This window comes from Emys orbicularis, chromosome 5 (genome assembly GCF_028017835.1).
Source record: "Emys orbicularis isolate rEmyOrb1 chromosome 5, rEmyOrb1.hap1, whole genome shotgun sequence".
NCBI classification, from domain to species: Eukaryota; Metazoa; Chordata; order Testudines; family Emydidae; genus Emys; species Emys orbicularis.
In genome coordinates, this window is record NC_088687.1 from 98,046,091 (window position 1) to 98,069,509 (window position 23,419).

The following is a 23,419-nucleotide window of genomic DNA, read 5'->3' on the forward strand; positions in this document are numbered from 1 at the left end:
ACTGCAGCAAGGGAGGTCTAGGTTGGACATTAGGAAAAAGTTCCTAACTATCAGGGTGGTTAAACACTGGAATAAATTGCCTAGGGAGGTTGTGGAATCTCCATCTCTGGAGATATTTAAGATTAGGTTAGATAAATGTCTGTCAGGGATGGTCTAGACAGTATTTGGTCCTGCCATGCGGGCAGGGGACTGGACTCGATGACCTCTCGAGGTCCCTTCCAGTCCTAGAATCTATGAATCTATGAATCTCACTAAGTCTCAGACATGGCCATCATTTTGTTTTAAAATAGGAAAATGAATCTTTCTAAACCAATGTTGCCTGAGATGTTGCCTATGAAGATGAGTAATTACTGAGTTACTTTTGATAATACTGCCAGGCAGGCAGTCATGTGAGATTTCTTCAGAGTTAGTAATTTTTTTCATCTCCTTATGTTTTTAAAGTAATACACACTAGCACACATGAGAGCTGGCAGGTAAGAAATTATTTCTGCGGTGATACCAAAAATGAGCTCAAATTCAATTTATTTCTGTCACTTCAAATTAATGTTAGTTCACCCAGAGAAACTACACCTCTAAGTTTGAGGCACTAGAGTTTACCATTCATTATTTCTATTTAGTACTTCTAAAAAAAAATAGAGATTTACTTTAATGAACATTATTTCATCAATATTATAAATCTTTTTTTCCCCAGAATGTCAAACTTTGAGCAATCTGAATCAGACTTTTACCAGTCTAACTATGCCACTGATATTCAAGATCAAGGTTATAGCGATTCAGGGGCCCATGAAAATCTTTATGGAAGCCAAAAGTAAGTACCCCATGTAAGAAGAAAATATTGATTTATTTTTAAAAAAGGGGTTTTCATTCAGCAACAAAGTACAATGTCTAATTGCCAGAAATGATGTCAAAATGTTCAATGGCATTTAAGGTTTTATGTGACTAGCCAAATGGATGCAGTAGCAATAGAAACACAGAGAGAGGCTCTGATAGAAGGAAGACTCCGGGAGGTTCCCATTATCGAGTTTTCCAAAAATGATGTTCATAGAATTATAAAATATCAGGGTTGGAAGGGACCTCAGGAGGTCATCTAGTCCAACCCCCTGCTCAAAGCAGGACCAATTCCCAACTAAATCATATCAGCCAGGGCTTTGTCAAGCCTGACCTTAAAAACCGCTAAGGAAGGAGATTCCACCACCTCCCTAGGTAAGCCATTCCAGTGCTTCACCACCCTCCTAGTGAAAAAGTTTTTTGCTAATATCCAACCTAAACCTCCCCCACTGCAACTTGAGACCATTACTCCTTGTTCTGTCATCTGCTACCACTGAGAACAGTCTAGATCCATCCTCTTTGGAACCCCCTTTCAGGTAGTTGAAAGCAGCTATCAAATCCCCCCCCTCATTCTTCTCTTCTGCAGACTAAAGAATCCCAGTTCCCTCAGCCTTTCCTCATAAATCATGTGTTCCAGCCCCCTAATCATTTTTGTTGCCCTCTGCTGGACTCTCTCCAATTTTTCCACATCCTTCTTGTAGTGTGGGGCCCAAAACTGGACACAGTACTCCAGATGAGGCCTCACCAATGTCGAATAGAGGGAAATCATCACGTCCCTCGATCTGCTGGCAATGCCCCTAATTATACAGCCCAAAATGCCATTAGCCTTCTTGGCAACAGGGGCACACTGTTGACTCATATCCAGCTTCTCGTCCACTGTAACCCCTAGGTCCTTTTCTGGAGAACTGCTGCCTAGCCATTTGGTCCCTAGTCTGTAGCAGTGCATGGGATTCTTCCATCCTAAGTGCAGGACTCTGCACTTGTCCTTGTTGAACCTCATCAGATTTCTTTTGGCCCAATCCTCTAATTTGTCTAGGTCCCTCGGTATCCTATCCCTACCCTCCAGCGTATCTACCACTCCTCCCAGTTTAGTGTCATCTGCAAACTTGCTGAGAGTGCAGTCCACACCATCCTCCAGATCATTAATGAAGATATTGAACAAAACCGGCCCCAGGACCGACCTTTGGGGCACTCCGCTTGATACCGGCTGCCAGCTAGACATTGATCACTACCCATTGAGTCCGATGATCTAGCCAGCTTTCTATCCACCTTATAGTCCATTCATCCAGCCCATACTTCTTTAACTTTCCAGCAAGAAAACTGTGGGAGACAGTATCAAAAGCTTTACTAAAGTCAAGGAATAACACATCCACTGCTTTCCCCTCATCCACAGACCCAGTTATCTCCTCATGGAAGGCAATTAGGTTAGTCAGGTATGACTTGCCCTTGGTGAATCCATGCTGACTGTTCCTGATCACTTTCCTCTCCTCTAAGTGCTTCAGAATTGATTCCTTGAGGACCTGCTCCATGATTTTTCCAGGGACTGAGGTGAGGCTGACTGGCCTGTAGTTCCCCAGATCCTCCTTCTTCCCTTTTTTAAAGATGGGCACTACATTAGCCTTTTTCCAGTCATCCGGGACCTCCCCCGATCGCCATGAGTTTTCAAAGATAATGGCCAATGGCTCTGCAATCACATCACATCCACCAATTCCTTTAGCACCCTCGGATGCAGCACATCCGGCCCCTTGGATTTGTGCTCATCCAGCTTTTCTAAATAGTCCCGAACCACTTCTTTCTCCACAGAGGGCTGGTCACCTCCTCCCCATGCTGTGCTGCCCAGTGCAGCAGTCTGGGAGCTGACCTTGTTCGTGAAGACAGAGGCTATGTTGTCATAGCAGATGGGATTTTGCCCATGCCCCCCCCCCTTAATCAGAGAGTTTGTAGAGGCAAGGTGATCTACGAAAAGCCAGATTAATCACTCTCCCCCATTCCCTTTGGGCTCCCTGACAGCACAACTCCTTTGGATTCCCCTAGCCACCACTGCCTATGGGACACACACCCCACAATCCCTTTCCCTGCTGCCTTCAGCCAATCATTTCCCCAGCTGCATATCCCCAACACCATTGCAGCTAAATGGAATGATGCCAGGGAAACAATTAATTCTCCCAGTCTGCACAAGTGATCCAAGGATCAGGCCCCCTCCATGTTGAAAATCACAGGGAATAAGAATGGTTTGTGGGTTAAGACCGGGGATCAGGGGATCTGTGATCAGCTCCCAACTTTGGGTGACCTTGAGCTAATCACTTTATTCTTTCTGTACCTCGTGCCACATCAGCAACATGGCTTTTCCCCATCTTTTGTCTGTCTTCACTATCTAGAGTATAAAGTCTCTGAGGCTGTTTTAATATATATATGTGCAGTGCTAAGTCCAATGAGGGCTTAGTCTTGGCTGGGGCCTCTAGGCATTACAGGAATACAAATACACTATATAATAATAATTAGGAAATAATTGGGCCTCATGTTATTAATACAGATTTTTTAATCACACATTGCTAGAACTTTTTACAGGTGTTTAAGAAAAACATACATTCAAATATAATTATATATATTCCATTAAAATAGATTAATAATTGAGGGTGTCATTGAGGCTGCAAAGTAAAAAAAACTCAGGTTGACCTTGCAACCTTAAATGCCTAGTGTGTGCCTGTATTATGATCATTTGTAATCATGAAATTAAAGATAATTTTATCCTGGGGACCCCTTCCTTATTCAGTGTGCTGGGTGAAGAACACAATGGAAGAGGAAGGAGTGCAGTGTATTTAGGTAGGGAGGGAGCTGGTAGTCTGATCACAGAAGAAATACACCAGTGGACAGCTTTGGGTTATTGTGAGGTTGATTGTCACAAGTTGCCTGTTTGACTGACTACTTACCCAGATGTCTAACTGTACTTATTGTTGTAGGTGCCAGGCACAGGAGTTGCCTCAACCTGGTGCTTTTGTTCCTCTAGAAATGCTTTCGTCTTCTCAAAGTTACATAGGCCAGATTTTGCAGCCAACATACAATCCAGAGTTTTTATCTCACTCTAGTTATGCTGACAGTTTTGATGAAGAACCTCCTTTGCTAGAAGGTAAAGAATTAAAATATTAACTTTGTGTGGTTACCAGCTGTATATATGGTTCTTTTTGCTAACTCATGAAAGTCACTAGAGAAACATTAATATCCAGTAGAGCCACTGCCCCCAATAGTTAGACTTGATATTGGCCTGTACCTCTCCATCACTTCAACCAAGATCCCTGAATCCTCCAGGATGGATATCTGCCAGGAGCTGGATCCTGCAGTTCTTGCACACTCCAAATACCCTTTAGTGGGGATTTCAGGATCAGGTTTAGAGAAGAAAAAAAGGAGACTGTGTCCAAGTTCCTGCATTGCATACATGCAGGCAGATCTTTGTACCAGTGCCCAGATCCAAGTCACATATTAACAGGTATTAGGTATTGTCCTAAACTGGAAGTAATATTAAATCCCCTAGCCTCTTCAAAATAAATACAAACAACCAAACTTCACCTCAGATACATTTGCTTTGACATACGTCTACACTTACTTCCTGGTTCGGCGGCAGGCAATTGATCTTCTGGGATCGATCCCAGAAGTGCTCGCCGTCGACGCCAGTACTCCAGCTTGGCGAGAGGAGTACGCGGCATCGACGGGGGAGCCTGCCTGCCGCGTCTGGACCCGCGATAAGTTCGGACTAAGGTACTTCGAATTCAGCTACGTTATTAATGTAGCTGAATTTGCGTACCTTAGTCCGAAGTGGGGGGTTAGTGTGGACCAGGCCCCAAAACCAGACTTTTTAAAAATTCACTTGGTAAGCTTTTGTATAAGAACTGTAACTCTTGGTTAGTTGACAACACACAATCAAAATCCTTATTTGTGCATTTTAAGAAATAATCATCAATCCTAGACTGTCAAATCAGAAAAAATTACTGTTGATTTGTTATCTTGTATTTCTAACATAGGCGCATGTTTATGATTGGAAGGGCAGTGCCACAATTTGCATAGAAAATAAAAGTATTAATTCATTTTTATGGCACATAGATCATATACTTTACTACCACTAGGTGACAGCATAACAATAAATTTTGTATTCAGGCTTCATAGCAATTTTTCCTTCTGTATTTATATCGCACAATAAGACATCATGTGAGGGTACCTATAATTAATAAACATGTATTATAATAAAGTTTGCATACCTAGTAATAAATTTACTAGTTAAAAAGATTTAAGGCAGCTTATTTCAGTGGAAAACTGGAGAAAGTTTGTGCACCCTGCATACCTTCAGCTAGTTGACCATTAGACTGTAAAAAAGGTACTGTTTATTATAAGCAAGGTATGCTCAAGCCTTAATACTTGTAGCTAATAAACAGGTGAAGATTTCTTTCTATTTACAAAAATATTGCTGCTTTTTAAACAACAAATAGATAAGGGTAAAATTGGACTTATTTGTCACTGATTCAACATAATGAAGCAAAGTAAATTGTAGGCACATTCAGCTTGCACCATTGAGGTCACTGGGATTTTTACCATTGACTTCCATAAGAGCCATATTGTTGTGCCTATTGTAAATAGAATGTAGAAGTCCCAAACCTGCAAGCAGCAAGCACCACACGCAGTTCACCCTACAACAAGGCTGTTTTGATCCACAAAGTTCCAGAGATGTTCAGAGCTGGGGTGTGGGTCAGGCCAATTTCCAGTTAAAATGTATATTTACACTAACAAAATTATAGTATAGACAGTGCATGCAAAATATCTGGCTTCAATGTTCTCTCTCAAAAAAATGGCCTGGCAGAGTGCAAAACATGGACATCTGCTTTTTGAATTGGGTGTTGGTCCCACAAATGCTGGCTATCCAATTCCAATATTGCCCTAACCCGTACTGGAGCATCACAGGAAAAAAGTTACTCCTGAGAGTTTGAATATTTCTGCAGAGATTAAGGATGAAATCCTGGCCCCACTGAAGTCAATGACAAAACTCCCATCAACTTCAATGGAGAAGGATTTCATCCAATATTGAGTGATCCACAGGAATAATTGTGCAAGTGCAAAAAGCCCATAAAATCCTACATAAGTTATTTTTGCTTTTCCTCGAAGGGAAGTGTGTCATGTTTTTAAATGCCTCTAGCAGTACAGCATTCAGACACTTCTCTTGTCAGATTTTCACAATTAAAGCATGTATCTCTGATGTCCTCGATGTTCTAAAAAGCCTTGAATTCTGCAGTTACTGCTGATCAGCATATTATTTGAGGTCTCAATTAATAAGATTTTAGAAACATATATATTGTAAAAATAGGAAAACCAAACATTATGTGGACAGTATTGTCAGTATTTTTGGTCCATCACATAAGATTCAATTTAATAAATTAATCATCCCAGCTTGAAGTCAGAATTCAGTCCTAAAGACACTGTATGAGCAGCTACTGTACATTCTACTGCATTCTTATTTCCTTGTGGGGAAAAAAAAAGCAGCTCATTTTGTTACTTTGGACTTGTGGTATCTAGTGGATTTGTATATAAAGGCTTCTAAAAATCATGGATAATCATGGAACTTTCCTTTTGCAGAACTTGGGATTAATTTTGATCACATATGGCAGAAAACATTAACAGTTCTAAACCCAATAAAACCAGCGGATGGCAGCATTATGAATGAGACAGACCTGACTGGGCCTATGGTTTTCTGTTTGGCCCTTGGAGCTACACTGCTACTGGTACAGTAAGGCAGAAGTCATGAGATTGTAAAGTTCATAACTGTAAATAACAACTGTGTGCAGTTTTGGAAGATGCTGAGCAGGTACAAAATGAAATGTTTGCTTCAGCATCTATTGAGAGTGGATATAAGAACATCTCTTTGCTGTACAGCTTATACATACAGTATTTAAATATAAAATTACACCTTCATGTAACACAGGTAAAATGCTTTCAATAAAAGTATAAGAGCAGGGCATATTTTCTGGGCATATGTGCCTATATAGAGAGAGATTTTATACAATGTATGTGTCAAGGGGTTCCACTCACTCACAAGGAGTCCACCGCATGGAGCAGTTTGCAGGGTCAAGACCTACGTTACAGTACTGCCAACTCTAGCAATTTTAATGTGACTCTAGCCATATTGGGGTGTTTTTACCTGTCTGATGAAAACATGATGAAAGGTGCCAAGTCACAATTTCCCCCTTATTCAAAATGGCATAATCTCCTATTATTGTCAAAGGGGCTCAAAAAAGCAAGATGGCCACCATTTCCCTACAGTCTACCTGCATGTGGAAGTGAGACTTCTCCTAACAAGGTTGGTTGCCACCTCCCCCTGTTTCTAGTGAGATTGAGGCCATCCCCACAAGCAAAATGGCTGCCACTTTGTGGTTCAAGGGGCTAAACAAGACACAGGGACTGTGAGGAGCAGCAGAGACACTGTGAAAGTTGGATGGGGAGAGTGAGGGGGAGCAGAGCACTGGGGAATGCAGGAAGCAGGTTTAGGAGTTGCAAGGGAATAGGGTAAAGCAGGGACTGGGGAGGAAGAGGGAGCTGGGGGGAGTGCAGAGGACAGTGATGGAGTGGGAGACTGAGGGGATAGAATGGTAGCTCCCTCAGCGTCGGGGCAGTGGTGGGTACGAGAAGTCCCCTCTGAGCAGCCAGGGGAAGGCAGCATTGCCAACTCTTGTAAATTGTTCGTGAGTCACAGGATTTTGGAGGGATGACGTGAGAAGCTCCTCTGATCCCATGATTTTCAGAGCTGGGCAGAGTTGTGTGTAAAAGACTTGGAGCTAAGGACACAGACCTGTCCTGCCACCGAGTCCTGCCTTCCTATGTGGGCTTATAGCAGAGAAAGAGTTCTTAGGCAGTAGGGGGCAGGGGAAGGGTGAAGTCAGAGAAGTGGTGCTGCTGGGTCCCAGGTAGAGAAGTCATGGGGCAGCAGGAGACAGCAATAGGAAATGGATGGCAGTTCCCTTATCTTAGGGGTGAGGAGAGGGTAAGTGAAGTCTATATCTGAGCAGCCAGAGAGGCATGCAATTTTGTGTGCATTAAAGGTTGGCTTTTCAACCTGCAATTATCACACACACATTGGCAGAGGAATAGAGGAGAGTTAAAGTCAAAAGACAGATGAAAAAATGTGATTTGATTATGATTATTATTTTTAAATTGCATGCTTTTTGGGCCAGTCTTATGATTTTTGAGAATCTGACTCATGATTTTTGATCTGTAGGGGTTGGCAATATTGAAACTGGAATGGGAATAGGAAGATGTTCCAGCATGACACACACCCTCAGTTTTGTTGCTATTGAAAAATGGACCTCTGTCAATGTTATTGTGGGGAAGGAAATAATTATTCAAAATCTCTCCTTGTGCAACTAGTCAGTACAAAAGGAAAATGTGAACAATCTTCAAAATATCTTCATTTTCAAAACTTGCAATACTTGTCAATTAATGTTGGTAGTACTTTTTTTTCAGATTTCCTTGCAAGCATAAAAAATGGGCTGTATTTAAACTTCTTCCCTTCTTTCTTTCCCCTGCCTCACCCCTCTCTACTAACTAACAGCTTTTTGATAGCAGGAAAGCTGAACCAGAAGCTACCAAAGACTCCTAGTTCAACTATTGATCAGAGACACTGGGGCTCCCCATTGCTACTAAAGCATTGCACTGGTTGTTGGCAACTGTTTATCTGAAAGGGAGTGAAAACACATGCAATTTTGAGGAATGGAGTGCTTCCCTAGCAATGGAGCACTCTAATTCGGGAGGGGGGGGCTCTAATTCTCTGTTTCCTCTATGATAAACTGCTGAATCCGAAGAATCTTACAGATCCTAGGAATATTTGTGCAGTGCCTTGAACATGCAAACTTCAATATAAATAGTGACTATTGTTATTTCCAAATCAATTAGACATACCCATACTAGCTCGCATCGAGCTACTGTACTAAAAGTAGAAGTGTAGCTGCAGTGTCACAGACAGCTAGCCTTCCAAAGTACGAGCCTATCCAAGATCTAGCCCAACTCACCACTGTGGCTACACTGCTATTTTTAGTGCGATAGCTCGATCAGAATTAGCACACATACATCTACACTAGCTGGAAATTACACCTCTGGCTCCAGTGTAGAATACTGTGTCTTTCTCCATCCTAATAGATATCATACTGATATTGGTTAGGGCACCTTCCCTCTTCTCAAACCTCTATTAGAGCCTTTTAATATTAACCTAAAATATATGCATATTTTTAAAACTCTAATTGCTACATCAGATTACTAACAACTACCACTGGAGTCATTGCAGGTTTTTAATAGGTTTAACTTTTTCAATCGTTTGGGGCAATAGTTTCTATAGATCAACTAATAGACGCTGTATTGCAGACAGATGCAACAACAATAATCAACTAATATTTTATATCGTTTGTTTCAGAGTATTTAATTGACACAGCCCTACTTAGAAGCTTAATCTAAGATTAACAAATTACTGTGACAGAGACAAAAGAAGGGAGGTTAGCAGCTAAGTGAAAATTCCACTTCGAGCACTGTTTGATTTACAGAGAATTTATGTCTGGTGCAGTAGAAAGGAAGGGAAAAAAGAGGATATAACTGAAGATGATGGCCCTGATTTTCTTCTCAGACCATTTTTGCACTGGTGTAGCTCCCCTGAGTTCAATGGGGATACTCCCCGTGTACATGAGATCAGAACCAGGACCTACTAGTTTGGCAGAATTTGAACTGGGATGTGTTAAATTTACTGCACTCAGTCTTGGAGAAGGAACAAAATTAAAATAAAATTAAAATATTGAGCCTGGATTCTCCACTGCCTTTCATCCTGTGTTCTCAGACCTGTGTAAAGTGGGTAGAAAATGCTACCACTTGTGTAAGTGAATGTAGAAGTTTGATTTGGTGGCATTTTATACCCACTCTTCACAAATGTGAGTACGCAAGGTGCAGAGCAGTGGAAACCCAAGGCCCCTGGGTTTGAGTCTGCTGTCTGTCACCTCCAACTGTAATGAGATATAGAGCTTTTACTTGTTGGTCACTGTTTCAAATCTGGCACAGATCAGTGGTGCCTGCAGCTTGTTGCTATCTAATCTAAAGACTGTAGATTGGCCTATTGGAAATGATGGTGGTGAGGTCAGTGCAATTTCTATTCTAGTCTAATCCATATAGGTACTTATACCATGCTCATCACCATAGTATCTGAGCACATTCCAGTAATGTGTTAAGCAAAATGACTAACATCTCTTATATGTTTGTTCTCTCATCCTCTCTCCAGGGAGAGAATTGTGTGTGCAATAGAATGTCTTGTTTGTGATTTTTTTAATTATCTATACAGATGTATTTTATATATAATGTATACTCATGTTGCTGTATGTTTGTGTTAAAGAAAGCAAGGTCAAAGAAATGTGCCTTCCACTTGAAGTGGAAGGTGGTGTGGTTTGTGATGGCCCTTAGTTCCTTGAGGAGTTAGTTCTACAATCTTGAGCCGGCCTCTGAGAAAGTTCTGTCTCCTGCATAGACAAGCTTTACCCTTATGGTAAGAAGTTCCATTGCACCAGAGGCGCAAAGTTGATGACCTCAGGCTACATCCCAGAACTCTAATTATTTCCTAAAAAAACAGTTGTCAAAATCTCAATACTACCCCAACAGTCAGCATTCAGTCCACTTGTTAGCAGCCTGAGAGGCCAAACATTTCATGGGGAATGGGTACTGAGCTACTCTCTCACATCTAGAGGTGATTCATCTAAATTAGAGTTGGAACGGCGTGAGTAAATTTGTGCTGTGGCTGCTGCCTATATTGTACTTGCTTTGTGGATAAATTAGAAGTTAAAAGTCTCCAGAGCTGTCAGGCCGGGTACCTTTCATAGATTCATAGATTCTAGGACTGGAAGGGATCTCGAGAGGTCATCGAGTCCAGTCCCCTGCCCGTATGGCAGGACCAAATACTGTCTAGACCATCCCTGATAGACATTTATCTAACCTACTCTTAAATATCTCCAGAGATGGAGATTCCACAACCTCCCTAGGCAATTTATTCCAGTGTTTAACCACCCTGACAGTTAGGAACTTTTTCCTAATGTCCAACCTAGACCTCCCTTGCTGCAGTTTAAGCCCATTGCTTCTTGTTCTATCCTCAGAGGCTAAGGTGAACAAGTTTTCTCCCTCCTCCTTATGACACCCTTTTAGATACCTGAAAACTGCTATCATGTCCCCTCTCAGTCTTCTCTTTTCCAAACTAAACAAACCCAATTCTTTCAGCCTTCCTTCATAGGTCATGTTCTCAAGACCTTTAATCATTCTTGTTGCTCTTCTCTGGACCCTTTCCAATTTCTCCACATCTTTTTTGAAATGCGGTGCCCAGAACTGGACACAATACTCCAGCTGAGGCCTAACCAGAGCAGAGTAGAGCGGAAGAATGACTTCTCGTGTCTTGCTCACAACACACCTGTTAATACATCCCAGAATCATGTTTGCTTTTTTTGCAACAGCATCACACTGTTGACTCATATTTAGCTTGTGGTCCACTATAACCCCTAGATCCCTTTCTGCCGTACTCCTTCCTAGACAGTCTCTTCCCATTCTGTATGTGTGAAACTGATTTTTTCTTCCTAAGTGGAGCACTTTGCATTTGTCTTTGTTAAACTTCATCCTGTTTAACTCAGACCATTTCTCCAATTTGTCCAGATCATTTTGAATTATGACCCTGTCCTCCAAAGCAGTTGCAATCCCTCCCAGTTTGGTATCATCCGCAAACTTAATAAGCGTACTTTCTATGCCAATATCTAAGTCGTTAATGAAGATATTGAACAGAGCCGGTCCCAAAACAGACCCCTGCGGAACCCCACTCGTTATGCCTTTCCAGCAGGATTGGGAACCATTAATAACAACTCTCTGAGTATGGTTATCCAGCCAGTTATGCACCCACCTTATAGTAGCCCCATCTAAATTGTATTTGCCTAGTTTATCGATAAGAATATCATGCGAGACCGTATCAAATGCCTTACTAAAGTCTAGGTATACCACATCCACAGTTTCTCCCTTATCCACAAGACTCGTTATCCTATCGAAGAAAGCTATCAGATTGGTTTGACATGATTTGTTCTTTACAAATCCATGCTGGCTGTTCCCTATCACCTTACCACCTTCCAAGTGTTTGCAGATGATTTCCTTAATTACTTGCTCCATTATCTTCCCTGGCACAGAAGTTAAACTAACTGGTCTGTAGTTTCCTGGGTTGTTTTTATTTCCCTTTTTATAGATGGGCACTATATTTGCCCTTTTCCAGTCTTCTGGAATCTCTCCCGTCTCCCATGATTATCCAAAGTTAATAGCTAGAGGCTCAGATACCTCCTCTATTAGCTCCTTGAGTATTCTAGGATGCATTTCATTAGGCCCTGGTGACTTGCAAGCATCTAACTTTTCTAAGTGATTTTTAACTTGTTCTTTTTTTATTTTATCTGCTAAACCTACCTCCTTCCCATTAGCATTCACTATGTTAGGCATTCCATCAGACTTCTCAGTGAAGACCGAAACAAAGAAGTCATTAAGCATCTCTGCCATTTCCAAGTTTCCTGTTACTGTTTCTCCCTCTTCACTAAGCAGTGGGCCTACCCTGTCTTTGGTCTTCCTCTTGCTTCTAATGTATTGATAAAAAGTCTTCTTGTTTCCCTTTATTCCCGTAGCTAGTTTGAGCTCATTTTGTGCCTTTGCCTTTCTAATCTTGCCCCTGCATTCCTGTGTTGTTTGCCTATATTCATCCTTTGTAATCTGTCCTAGTTTCCATTTTTTATATGACTCCTTTTTATTTTTTAGATCATGCAAGATCTCGTGGTTAAGCCAAGGTGGTCTTTTGCCACATTTTCTATCTTTCCTAACTCATAGACTCATAGACTCATAGACTTTAAGGTCAGAAGGGACCAATATGGTCATCTAGTCTGACCTCCCGCATGATGCAGGCCACAAAAGCTGACCCACCCACAACAGAATCTTCCAGCCTGCGACCCCTGCCCTATGCTGCGGAGGAAGGCGAAAAACCTCCAGGGCCTCTGCCAATCTACCCTGGAGGAAAATTCCTTCCCGACCCCAAATATGGCGATCAGCAGTACCCCGAGCATACAGGCAAGATTCTACAGCCGGACCCTCATTTTACCCGCGATTGCACGTTAATGCCTAATTGACTGTAATCATGTTATCCCTTCAAACCATTCCCTCCATAAACTTATCAAGCCTAATCTTGAAGCCAGAAAGGTCTTTCGCCCCCACCGTTTCCCTCGGAAGGCTGTTCCAAAATTTCACCCCTCTGACGGTTAGAAACCTTCTTCTAATTTCAAGCCTAAACTTCCCCACGGCCAGTTTATATCCATTCGTTCTCGTGTCCACATTACTACTGAGCTGAAATAATTCCTCTCCCTCCTTGGTATTAATCCCTTTGATATATTTAAAGATAGCAATCATATCCCCCCTCAGCCTTCTTTTGGTTAGGCTAAACAAACCGAGCTCCTCGAGTCTCCTTTCATAGGAAAGGTTTTCCATTCCTCGGATCATCCTAGTGGCCCTTCTCTGTACCCGTTCCAGTTTGAGTTCATCCTTTTTAAACATAGGAGACCAGAACTGCACACAGTATTCCAAATGAGGTCTCACCAGCGCCTTGTATAACGGAAGCAGCACCTCCCTGTCCCTACTAGAAATACCTCGCCTAACGCATCCCAAAATCGCATTCGCTTTTTTCACAGCCACGTCACATTGCCGACTCATAGTCATCCTGCGATCAACCAGGACTCCGAGGTCCTTCTCCTCCTCCGTCACTTCCAACCTATGCGTCCCTAACTTATAACTAAAATTCTTATTAGTCATCCCTAAATGCATCACCTTACACTTCTCACTATTAAATCTCATCCTATTATTTTTACTCCAATTTACAAGGTCATCCAAGTCTCTCTGCAGAATATCCCGATCCTTCTCCGAATTGGCAATACCTCCCAACTTTGTGTCATCCGCAAACTTTATCAGCCCACTCCTACATTCGGTTCCGAGGTCAGTAACGAATAGATTAAATAAAATCGGACCCAAAACCGAACCTTGAGGAACCCCACTGGTGACCTCCGTCCAACCCGACAGTTCACCTTTCAGTACTACCCGCTGCAGTCTCCCCTTTAACCAGTTTTTTATCCACCTCTGGAATTTAATATCGATCCCCATCTTTTCCAATTTAACCAATAATTCCTCGTGCGGCACAGTATCAAACGCTTTACTAAAATCGAGGTAAATTAGATCCACCGCATTTCCTTTATCTAGAAGGTCTGTTACTTTCTCAAAGAAGGAGATCAAGTTGGTTTGGCACGATCTGCCTTTCGTAAACCCATGTTGTAATTTGTCCCAATTGCCATTCACCTCAAGGTCCTTAACTACTTTTTCCTTCAAAATTTTTTCCAAGACCTTGCATACTACAGAAGTTAAACTAACAGGTCTGTAGTTACCCGGGTCACTTTTTTTCCCCTTCTTAAAAATAGGAACCACATTAGCTATTTTCCAGTCCATCGGTACCACCCCCGAGTTTACAGATTTATTAAAAATTATTGCCAAGGGGCTTGCAATTTCTCGCGCCAGCTCCTTCAATATTCTAGGATGGAGATCATCCGGTCCGCCCGATTTAGTCCCATTTAGCTGGTCAAGTTTGGTTTCCACCTCTGATACTGTAATGTCAATCGCCCCTCCTTTATTCCCCTGTGTCCCGCTCCCTCTATTCCTAAACCCTTCATTAGCCTTATTAAACACCGACGCAAAATATTCATTTAGATATTGTGCCATGCCTAGATTATCCTTAATCTCCACTCCATTTACATGCTTCAGCGGTCCCACTTCCTCTTTCTTTGTTTTCTTCCTATTTATATGGCTATAAAACCTCTTACTATTGGATTTAATTCCCCTCGCGAAGTCCAACTCTACACGGCTTTTGGCCTTTCTCACCGCATCCCTACATGCTCTGACCTCAATAAGGTAGGTTTCCTTGCCGATCTGCCCCCTCTTCCATTCTTTGTACGCTTTCTGTTTTTTCTTAATCGCCCCTTTGAGACGCCCGCTCATCCAGCTAGGTCTAATTCTCCTGCCTACTAACCGTTTCCCCTTTCTCGGGATCCAGGCCTCGGACAGCTCGTGCAACTTCAGCTTGAAATAATCCCAGGCCTCATCTGCCTTTAGCTCTCTAAGTATGTTAGCCCAATCCATTTCCCTAAGTAGTTGCCTTAATTTATTAAAGTTGGCCTTTTTGAAATCGTAAACCTTAGTCACAGTTTTATTTCTGTTAATCCTTCCATTTAGTTTAAACCGAATCAGCTCATGGTCACTCGAGCCAAGGTTGTCCCCTACTATCATTTCCTCAACTAGGTCCTCACTACTCACCAGCACCAAATCTAAAATGGCATCCCCCCTCGTCGGTTCAGCTACTACTTGCTGAAGGAATTCATCTGCTAGCACGTCTAGGAACATCTGAGCCCTATTATTGTTACTAGCATTTGTTCCCCAATCTATGTCCGGGAAGTTAAAGTCCCCCATGATCACACAGCTCTTATTAGTTTTTACTTCCTTAAAAACATTAAATAGTTCTCTGTCCGCATCCAGGCTAGATCCCGGCGGTCTATAACACACCCCAAGCAGTATCTCAGGGGAGGCTCTAGTAGTTCTTTTACCCAGTGTAATCATTGCCCAGACAGTCTCTGTCTTATCCATTCCATCACTTATTATTTCTTTACATTTTAGTTCATTATTCACATACAGTGCCACACCCCCACCTTTACCTTTTTTCCGGTCATTCCTAAACAGCACATACCCTTCCATACCTGTACTCCAGTCATGACTACCGTTCCACCATGTTTCGGTTATTCCTACGATATCAGGTTTCATTTCTTGGACCAGGAGCTCCAGTTCCTCCATTTTGTTACCTAGGCTTCTCGCATTGGTGTATAAACATCTTACCGTATGCTGTCTATCCTTTCTCCCATTAGTTATGCACTTTGGTACGGACCCCCTAGTGTCTATCCGCCCCCTCCTTCTAATGTCCAATTCCCTACCCCTATCTATATCTGTGCTTATCTCTTTTCCCTCATTTTCAGTGTTGGAATCTGGCGTGGAGATTAACTGGACATCTCCCAACCTTCTCCCCCAAGTTCCTAGTTTAAAGCCCAGCGGAATAGCTTGCTTTTGGGCCCTTAATAGTGTTCCTTTGAAAAACTACCAACTCTCCTCAGTTGTTTTTCCCCTCAGTCTTGATTCCCATGGGACCTTACCTATCAGCTCTCTGAGCTTACCAAAATCTGCCTTCCTGAAATCCATTGTCTCTATTTTGCTGTTCTCCCTTCTACCCTTCCTTAGAATTGCAAACTCTATGATTTCATGATCACTTTCACCCAAGCTGCCTTCTACTTTCAAATTCTCAACGAGTTCCTCCCTATTTGTTAAAATCAAGTCTTCACAAGCATTACATTCACTAAAAAGAAAATCTGAAAAAGAGCTGGAGAATCACTCACTAAGTGGAGCAGAAAAAAAGATTTGCTGATAGTTACTAGAAAGATTAATGTGGCAGGGAACATATACCATGGAGCAGCGAGTCATAATACTTTGTGCTATACATGCTAGGTTTGGGTTCAGGAACAAACTGTGACTTCCCCATGGTAGCCAAGGGAAGGAAGGGATAAATTCACCCTGAAATTCAACATACATTCCCCAAAGGTTCACAAACTTTTATCAAGCCTGGTCAGAGTTTTGGGTTTGTAGCAACCATCCAAGTCTTGCCAGGTTTGGTGTTTGGTGTTTCGTTATGAAAGATTCAAACTGCTGTAATGAAAGGGTACAAGATGTCCCCAATGCACAAAGGAAAACAGAAGTGTTACTATCTACTAAACAGATTGTGGCCTTGGTAATTTTTAAGAAAACAATGATACATAATTACAAAAAAATAGTATGGCATCCCCACTAACCAATCTAGTATGAAATGTCTCAAGTGATGGGGCTCCCACCACTTTTCTTGGGAGACCCACAGCCTCACATCTCCTAGTCCAAAAGATTTTCCTGATATTTAACCTAAAGTTTAATTTCCTTATTTTTATCTTATGACTCCAAACACCTTCCTGAGTCTCCCTAACCAGTTCCTGTCCTTCCTTGGAGCCTGATTAGTACAAGGAAATGTAGAATTGGGTCCTGTATTTCTATCCATTCAATGCAAATTAAAATATAAATTATTAATGAAACATTTATCTTGGGATATTTTTATTTGAGGGGAGAAAAAATCCCCAAATACTGGCCTTGATTCTGATCACACATAAAATGGCATAAATGAAGTCAGTGTAAAACTTGTATAAGCGGAAAGAGGATCACACCTCATGCTTTCATTCTGTTTCCTCCCAGTGTTTCATGATTTATGGTGCATGTATGCTGTTTTGTACTTACTCATATTTATTTCAGGCAGGAAAAGTTCACTTTGGCTATGTATATGGCATCAGTGCTGTTGGGTGCCTAGGAATACATGCTTTACTGAACCTGATGAGCATAGCAGGTGTCTCATATGGCTGTGTTGCCAGTGTACTGGGCTACTGCCTGCTACCCATGGTGGTCCTGTCCAGCTGTGCAGTCTTCTTCTCACTACAGTAAGTATCAGAGTATTATGGCAGAACCCATAAGGATTACTGTAATTAGTGTTATACAAAATTTTTAACGCTAAGACTAGAGGACACTTTATATTGCCAAAAATTGGAAGGAAAATATCAGTACATGAAGGAACTAAAAAGAATGTTAGTATTTTCAGGTGAAAATGGACAACGTGTGTGTGTGAGAGAGAGGGTTTGTGTGTAATTTTAGTTCTAGAATGGTTCAGAGATCTGTCCCACTCTATATAAGCCCCAAAGTTTGGTGAATTTGGATAAATAGTTCCAGTTTGGAACTACAGTATCTTTATTTAAAATAAAGTTGTGCTCAAAACTGAGGTCGCCTTTGATTTGACAGCTTTACTCTGTTTTTTGTTTTGTAAAACCACAGCAGTAGTAGTTCAAATCCAGGTTTCAACTTTTTTGTACCAACCCTCAGTGTTTGGGTGGGTTTGGATAAATGGTTTTAGTACTGGCCCATCTCTAATTTCAGCTGCCTTCAGTAGCATAAATCTACTATCCTCTGTGATGCTGGCAGACCAGGTGCCAAATCTTGCCAAGGCTATAGGCCTCAGCCAAGCACTGACAAATTCATGTGTTAGTATGGTTAAGATGGCTATTGGCCTTATAACAATGTGTTTAGTGTTTAGACTTTATTAATACTTTTAAGTTGCTGCATGCATTAACCTCGCTTATAACTTCTTTATCACCTGCTATAAGGTAATATTTAAGTTTTTGCTTTGTAACTATAAAAAATGTTTGCTCTGAAACTGTGAACCCAGTTAGGAGGGATTGTCTCCTGCCCATCAAAGAGGTCTATCAAAACTAAATGGGCCATCACAATACAAAGACTTTGTTAATTGCCCCCTTATACCCATGAAGAGGTTACATGCAAAAGGGCTCATCCCATCAGCTTGAATTCTGGAAGAAGGAAATAAAAATAGCTGACAAGAATTTTTTTCATCTTTTTTTGCTGTTTGGATTCTCACAGGGATGGAGCTATAAAACCGAAGCAGAGATCCCTAGCATCAGTCTTAGCCCTAAAAGTCATTCAGAGCTGACCGATTACTATAACTCTGTCACCTTTTAAAACCATAAGACTGTAACTCATTTGTGTATTTATGCTTGCCTGCTTTAACCTTGTAATAATCTTCTCATTTCTTTTCTTAGTTAATAAATCCTTAGATAGTTTACTATAGGATTGGCAACAAATGTTGTCTTTGGTGTGAGATCTAAGGTACAACCTGACCTGGGGTAAGTGACTGGTCATTTGGGACTGGGAATAACCTGAATATTTTGTGATCTTTGGTGTAGAGCAACCATCTATCACTAAGTCCATCTTTCCTGGGTGGCAAGATAGATTGGAATGCCCAAGGGGACTGTCTGTGACTCCATGGTAAGATTTCAAAGTGGTAGCTTGTTAGTCTGTATCAGCAAAAACAACGAGTCCCTGTGGCACCTTAGACACTGTCCATTTATTCTTTTGCGTAGAGATTGTCCGGTTTGGCCAATGTACATGGCAGAGAGGCATTGCTGGCACATGATGGCATATACAGTATCACATTGGTAGATATGCAGGTGAACGAGCCCCTGATGGTGTGGCTGATGTAGTTGGGTCCTATGATGGTTTCCCTTGAATAGATATGTGGACAGAGTTGGCACTGGGGTTTGTTGCAGGGTTTGGTTCCTGGATTGGTGTTTTTGTTATGTGGTGTGTAGTTGCTGGTGAGTGTTTGCTTCAGGTCGGGGGGCTGTCTGTAAACAAAGACTGGCCTGTCTCCCAAGGTCTGTGAGAGTGAGAGATCGTCCTTCAGGATAGGTTGTCACATCTATGAGAAATCAGTCAACCCTTAATGACTAGCCTAAGGTGCAATAGAGCAGGTGACTGTAATTAAACTGTAATTGCAAGTCTTTTTTTAAAAAAAATAGTATATATCGGACTGTCTTCCTGTTAGACTGTAAGCTCTTTGAGACAGGGTTTGTGTCTGCCTCTGTACAATGCCAAGAAGAAGGAGGTCAGGGCCCTAATTGGAGCCTCTGGGCACCACAGCAGTATATATAATAAATAATATCTCCCCGCTTATTAAACTTAAAGCCAGTCTATTTTGTTTTTTATTTTGTTTTTAACACCAAAAGGTATGGAATGTGTCTTGCATAGTTAGTAATCTGTAGCTAGAAAATGTAAAGCTGCCCTCAGTTACTTTATTTAGAAAAGCAGCAATTAAGTATAAATATTGTTTTTCAGCAAATGCTTTTGTTGACATAAGCATTTTTAGCACACTGACAGTGCCCTTGCCTCACATTTCCATGGAGCTGTTATGGTCTATCCTGGCCATAATCCACATATTCAAGAGTTTCTCTGTTCTCCCTGACATAGACAGTCAGGGAACCCTCTGTTGTCTCAATAATATGCATATTTACTTGATTAACCTGTTTAGTAATCTGGATTTATAAAAGGTGCACATGTGTATTTACAGGACAGATGGGGCTAACTCCAAAGCAGCTGTTACAGTTGATCAGGGTGCTGGTGTCTGCTTCAGAAAATCCCCAAGTACATACAGTACATTTGTAATATGCTGTAAACCTACTAAAAGTCTATCTTTAGAAATCCAAAAATATTTACAGTGGTAGCTCTTAAAACTTGACAATTTTATCAGAAATAGCTAAGATTACATCAGTATCTGCAATGTTCCCTTGTGCGTCCTTACCTACAATAGGAAATGCCTTAAATACTACAAATACTGAGGTCATCTAACTGCAAGCTATTAAAGGCAACTGGCAGTTTTCAAGGAAACATTTATTTGTTTTTTAAATAGAACTGATCAAAATCAGCAGAGTTCTTTGGTCAAAGTTTGAAATTTTGATGAAGCATTTTGTCAATTTCCTATTTTAAATTTTGTAAATAGCTTTAGTTTGGTCTCTTTTCACAGAAAATTTACCTAAGATGATGGACAGATAAGATACAAAGAGAGAGAATTCTGTAATTGAAACTGAGCTCATTCTCTTAGCAAAGATAGCAGTTAGGTCATAAACATGAAAATTGAATTTTTTTTCATATTTTTTAATGCAAAATTAGCAATTTCATTTTAACGTTGAATGAATCAAAATTTGGGACAAGGAGGGTGCAAAATGGCACCAAAGAAATGGCCAACATTTTCAAGCAAAAATGTGTGAAACAAAATTCAATTTTTCACAGGGCTACTCATGTCAATCTAAGATGGCACTGTGCCTAATCACAAGCTGATTACATTTTCTAGGGGTAATAGTGTCTGATAAGAATAGATTTAAATAAGCAGTTTGCTAATCTCCCCCCCCCCCCCCCCCCAACCCCTTCTTTAGACAAAATCCTTGAACAGAGTGAATATCCCATTTACTTGGGCTGTGTGCTTAGGCAAGTGAGTATGGGGCTGAAGAATGGAATCCTCGGGCCCAGTTTGCAGCAACTGGTGCAAAGATGTGGGCACATCTACAGGCTATGTGACAACGTGGTCAGCAGTTATTCCCCAACTTTGTGCTCTGGTCAATAGGTCCATGCTGTGTGCAGATCCAAAGCTGAAAACCTGGTACTAACCTAGCTGTCCCACAAATCCCCTTCCATGTTCCTGTGCAAATTGTACCTTGGAGCTTGACTCCATGGCACACAAATGCAGCCTGCCTGAATAGGCTCTCTTGTCCAGTCCTTCAATGCATCATAAGCACAGCATTTTTCTTGCCTTTTGAGACTTTTGTGCTCCTGGAAGGTGCCTGAGGATTTGGCCTTCATAGACACCACAGGCACCAGGGCCATACTGGTGCTAAACTATTTATTCCAGCAGGAATATGCTGTTAGACTGAGAGCTGAATCTCTAAGTGCACCTAAGCAGCTCTTGGCTGACTGGGGCAAAGGTGACTTTATGCCATCTTTCCATCACTATCAATCCTGGAGCCAGCCTGGGGTGGCCAGTTTGGCCCTCAGTGCAAAGTAGAGCAGCCACAGTTCTACTCTAAATTGCACCAATTTCTCAATGCTTCCAAAGTGCTATTATGCTAGATGGGAATTGCCTCTGCCCAGCATGCACTGCTACATCCTTTCCGGTTTTGTTCAATATCTTCATTAATGATCTGGAGGATGGCATGGACTGCACCCTCAGCAAGTTTGCAGATGACACTAAACTGGGAGGAGTGGTAGATACACTAGAGGGTAGGGATAGGATTCAGAGGGACCTAGACAAATTAGAGGATTGGGCCAAAAGAAATATGATGAGGTTCAAGTGCAGAGTCCTGCACTTAGGATGGAAGAATCCCATGCATTGCTACAGACTAGGGACTGAGTGGCTAGGCAGCAGTTCTATAGAAAAGGACCTAGGGGTTACAGTGGACGAGAAGCTGGATATAAGTCAACAGTGTGCCCCTGTTGTCAAGAAGGCTAACGGCATTTTGGGCTGTATAAGTAGGGGCATTGCCAGCAAATCAAGGGATGTGATCATTCCCCTCTATTCAGCATTGGTGAGGCCTCATCTGGAGTACTGTGTCCAGTTTTGGGCCCCACACTACAAGAAGGATGTGAAAAAATTGGAAAGAGTCCAGCGGAGGGCAACAAAAATGATTAGGGGGCTGGAGCACACGATTTATGAGGAGAGGCTGAGGGAACTGGGATTATTTAGTCTGCAGAAGAGAAGAATGAGGGGGGATTTGATAGCTGCTTTCAACTACCTGAAAGAGGGTTCCAAATAGACTGTTCTCAGTGGTAGCAGATGACAGAACAAGGAGTAATGGTCTCAAGTTGCAGTGGGGGAGGTTTAGGTTGGATATTAGGAAAAACTTTTTCACTTGGAGGGTGGTGAAGCACTGGAATGGGTTACCTAGGGAGGTGGTGGAATCTCCTTCTTTAAAGGTTTTTAAGGTCAGGCTTGACAAAGCCCTGGCTGGGATGAGTTAGTTGGGATTGGTCCTGCTTTGAGTAGGGGATTGGACTAGATGACCTCCTGAGGTTCCTTCCAACCCTGATATTCTATGATTCTCCTGACATGCCTCTAGTGTGTGCTCTATGCCAATGGGGCAGAGAAGGAATGATGTAAGAGCCAGTGTGAGTGATCACAAGTGAGTGATACAAGACATTGTCTTTTCTCAAGCTCATATTCCCTACCAGACATGGCCTCTAGACCATCAGGCTGCCTTGGTAAAAAGAGCAAATCTGCATAGCCCCATTTAAATCATAACATATTGTGCATGTTGTTTTTAGCTGCTAGGGGACTTCTGTTCACTTTGAAATGTAAAAGCTCAGAGCCCAGGTTTGCTTACAGCCCTGGACAAAGTAGTTGGAAGCTTGCTAGTCTTCCAAGTAGTACCATTGACGGAGTTGTTGTTTCCATCTGAAATGGAGCAATCAAGCAATCAATTTTGCTTGATGTTTTATTGTTTTAATTCACTGCTTAGCCTTGACTTTCATTACATAAGTAATTCCTTGTTTTTACCAGTGACTACTGCCTCATTAACAACAAGATCTTAGAAGACATGAACTAGACTGTGATAAGACTTCATTCTGCACATATTAACCAGTGGATTCTCTTTGTTTTATTTTTGCTTTATAGGGGGATACTTGGAACTTTGTTAGCTCTGATTATTATTGGATGGTGCAGTCTGTCAGCTTCCAAAATTTTTATCTCCGCGTTAGCCATGGAAGGACAGCAGCTTCTCGTGGCTTATCCCTGTGCTCTACTTTATGGACTTTTTGCACTTCTGACTGTTTTCTGAAATGTACTTTGTAGCAGCCTGATTATATTCTATTTGTGTGGGTGTTTTTACTTTTAGTCTTTCTAGATTCATATTAAATTCCATTAACAAAAATAGATTATGATTTACCTTTTATTTTCTTAATGGATGATGGATAAAGAAATAAAAACAGGACGATAACTTTAATAATGACATTCTAAAAGTGTCAAACCTTAAAAACATTTTGCTCA

At 41.5% G+C, this 23,419-nt stretch overlaps 1 protein-coding gene across 2 annotated transcripts; it reads left to right on the forward strand.

Moving 5' to 3' along the window:
* The first annotated feature begins 692 nt into the window (after positions 1-692).
* YIPF7 (Yip1 domain family member 7) lies at positions 693-23,210 on the forward strand. Of its 2 annotated transcripts, XM_065405432.1 has the most exons (6): positions 693-779; positions 1,895-1,921; positions 3,796-3,955; positions 6,445-6,590; positions 17,299-17,480; positions 23,048-23,210. In XM_065405432.1, the coding sequence occupies exons 1-6, from the start codon at positions 693-695 to the stop codon at positions 23,208-23,210; spliced, it is 765 nt and encodes a 254-aa protein (XP_065261504.1). The 2 variants fall into 2 exon arrangements, with proteins under 2 accessions (XP_065261504.1, XP_065261503.1); XM_065405431.1 differs by lacking the exon at positions 1,895-1,921 and having other exon boundaries at positions 693-808; positions 3,789-3,955.
* The last annotated feature ends 209 nt before the right edge of the window (positions 23,211-23,419 follow it).

What these genes read in the sequence shown, in the direction of transcription:
- YIPF7 (XM_065405431.1), top strand. Translation starts at nt 693, where the DNA reads ATGTCAAACTTTGAGCAATCTGAATCAGACTTTTACCAGTCTAACTAT. An exon ending in AGAACCTCCTTTGCTAGAAG is followed by an intron (nt 3,956 to 6,444) that starts GTAAAGAATTAA and finishes TTCCTTTTGCAG; the next exon opens with AACTTGGGATTAATTTTGAT. An exon ending in TTGGAGCTACACTGCTACTG is followed by an intron (nt 6,591 to 17,298) that starts GTACAGTAAGGC and finishes TATTTATTTCAG; the next exon opens with GCAGGAAAAGTTCACTTTGG.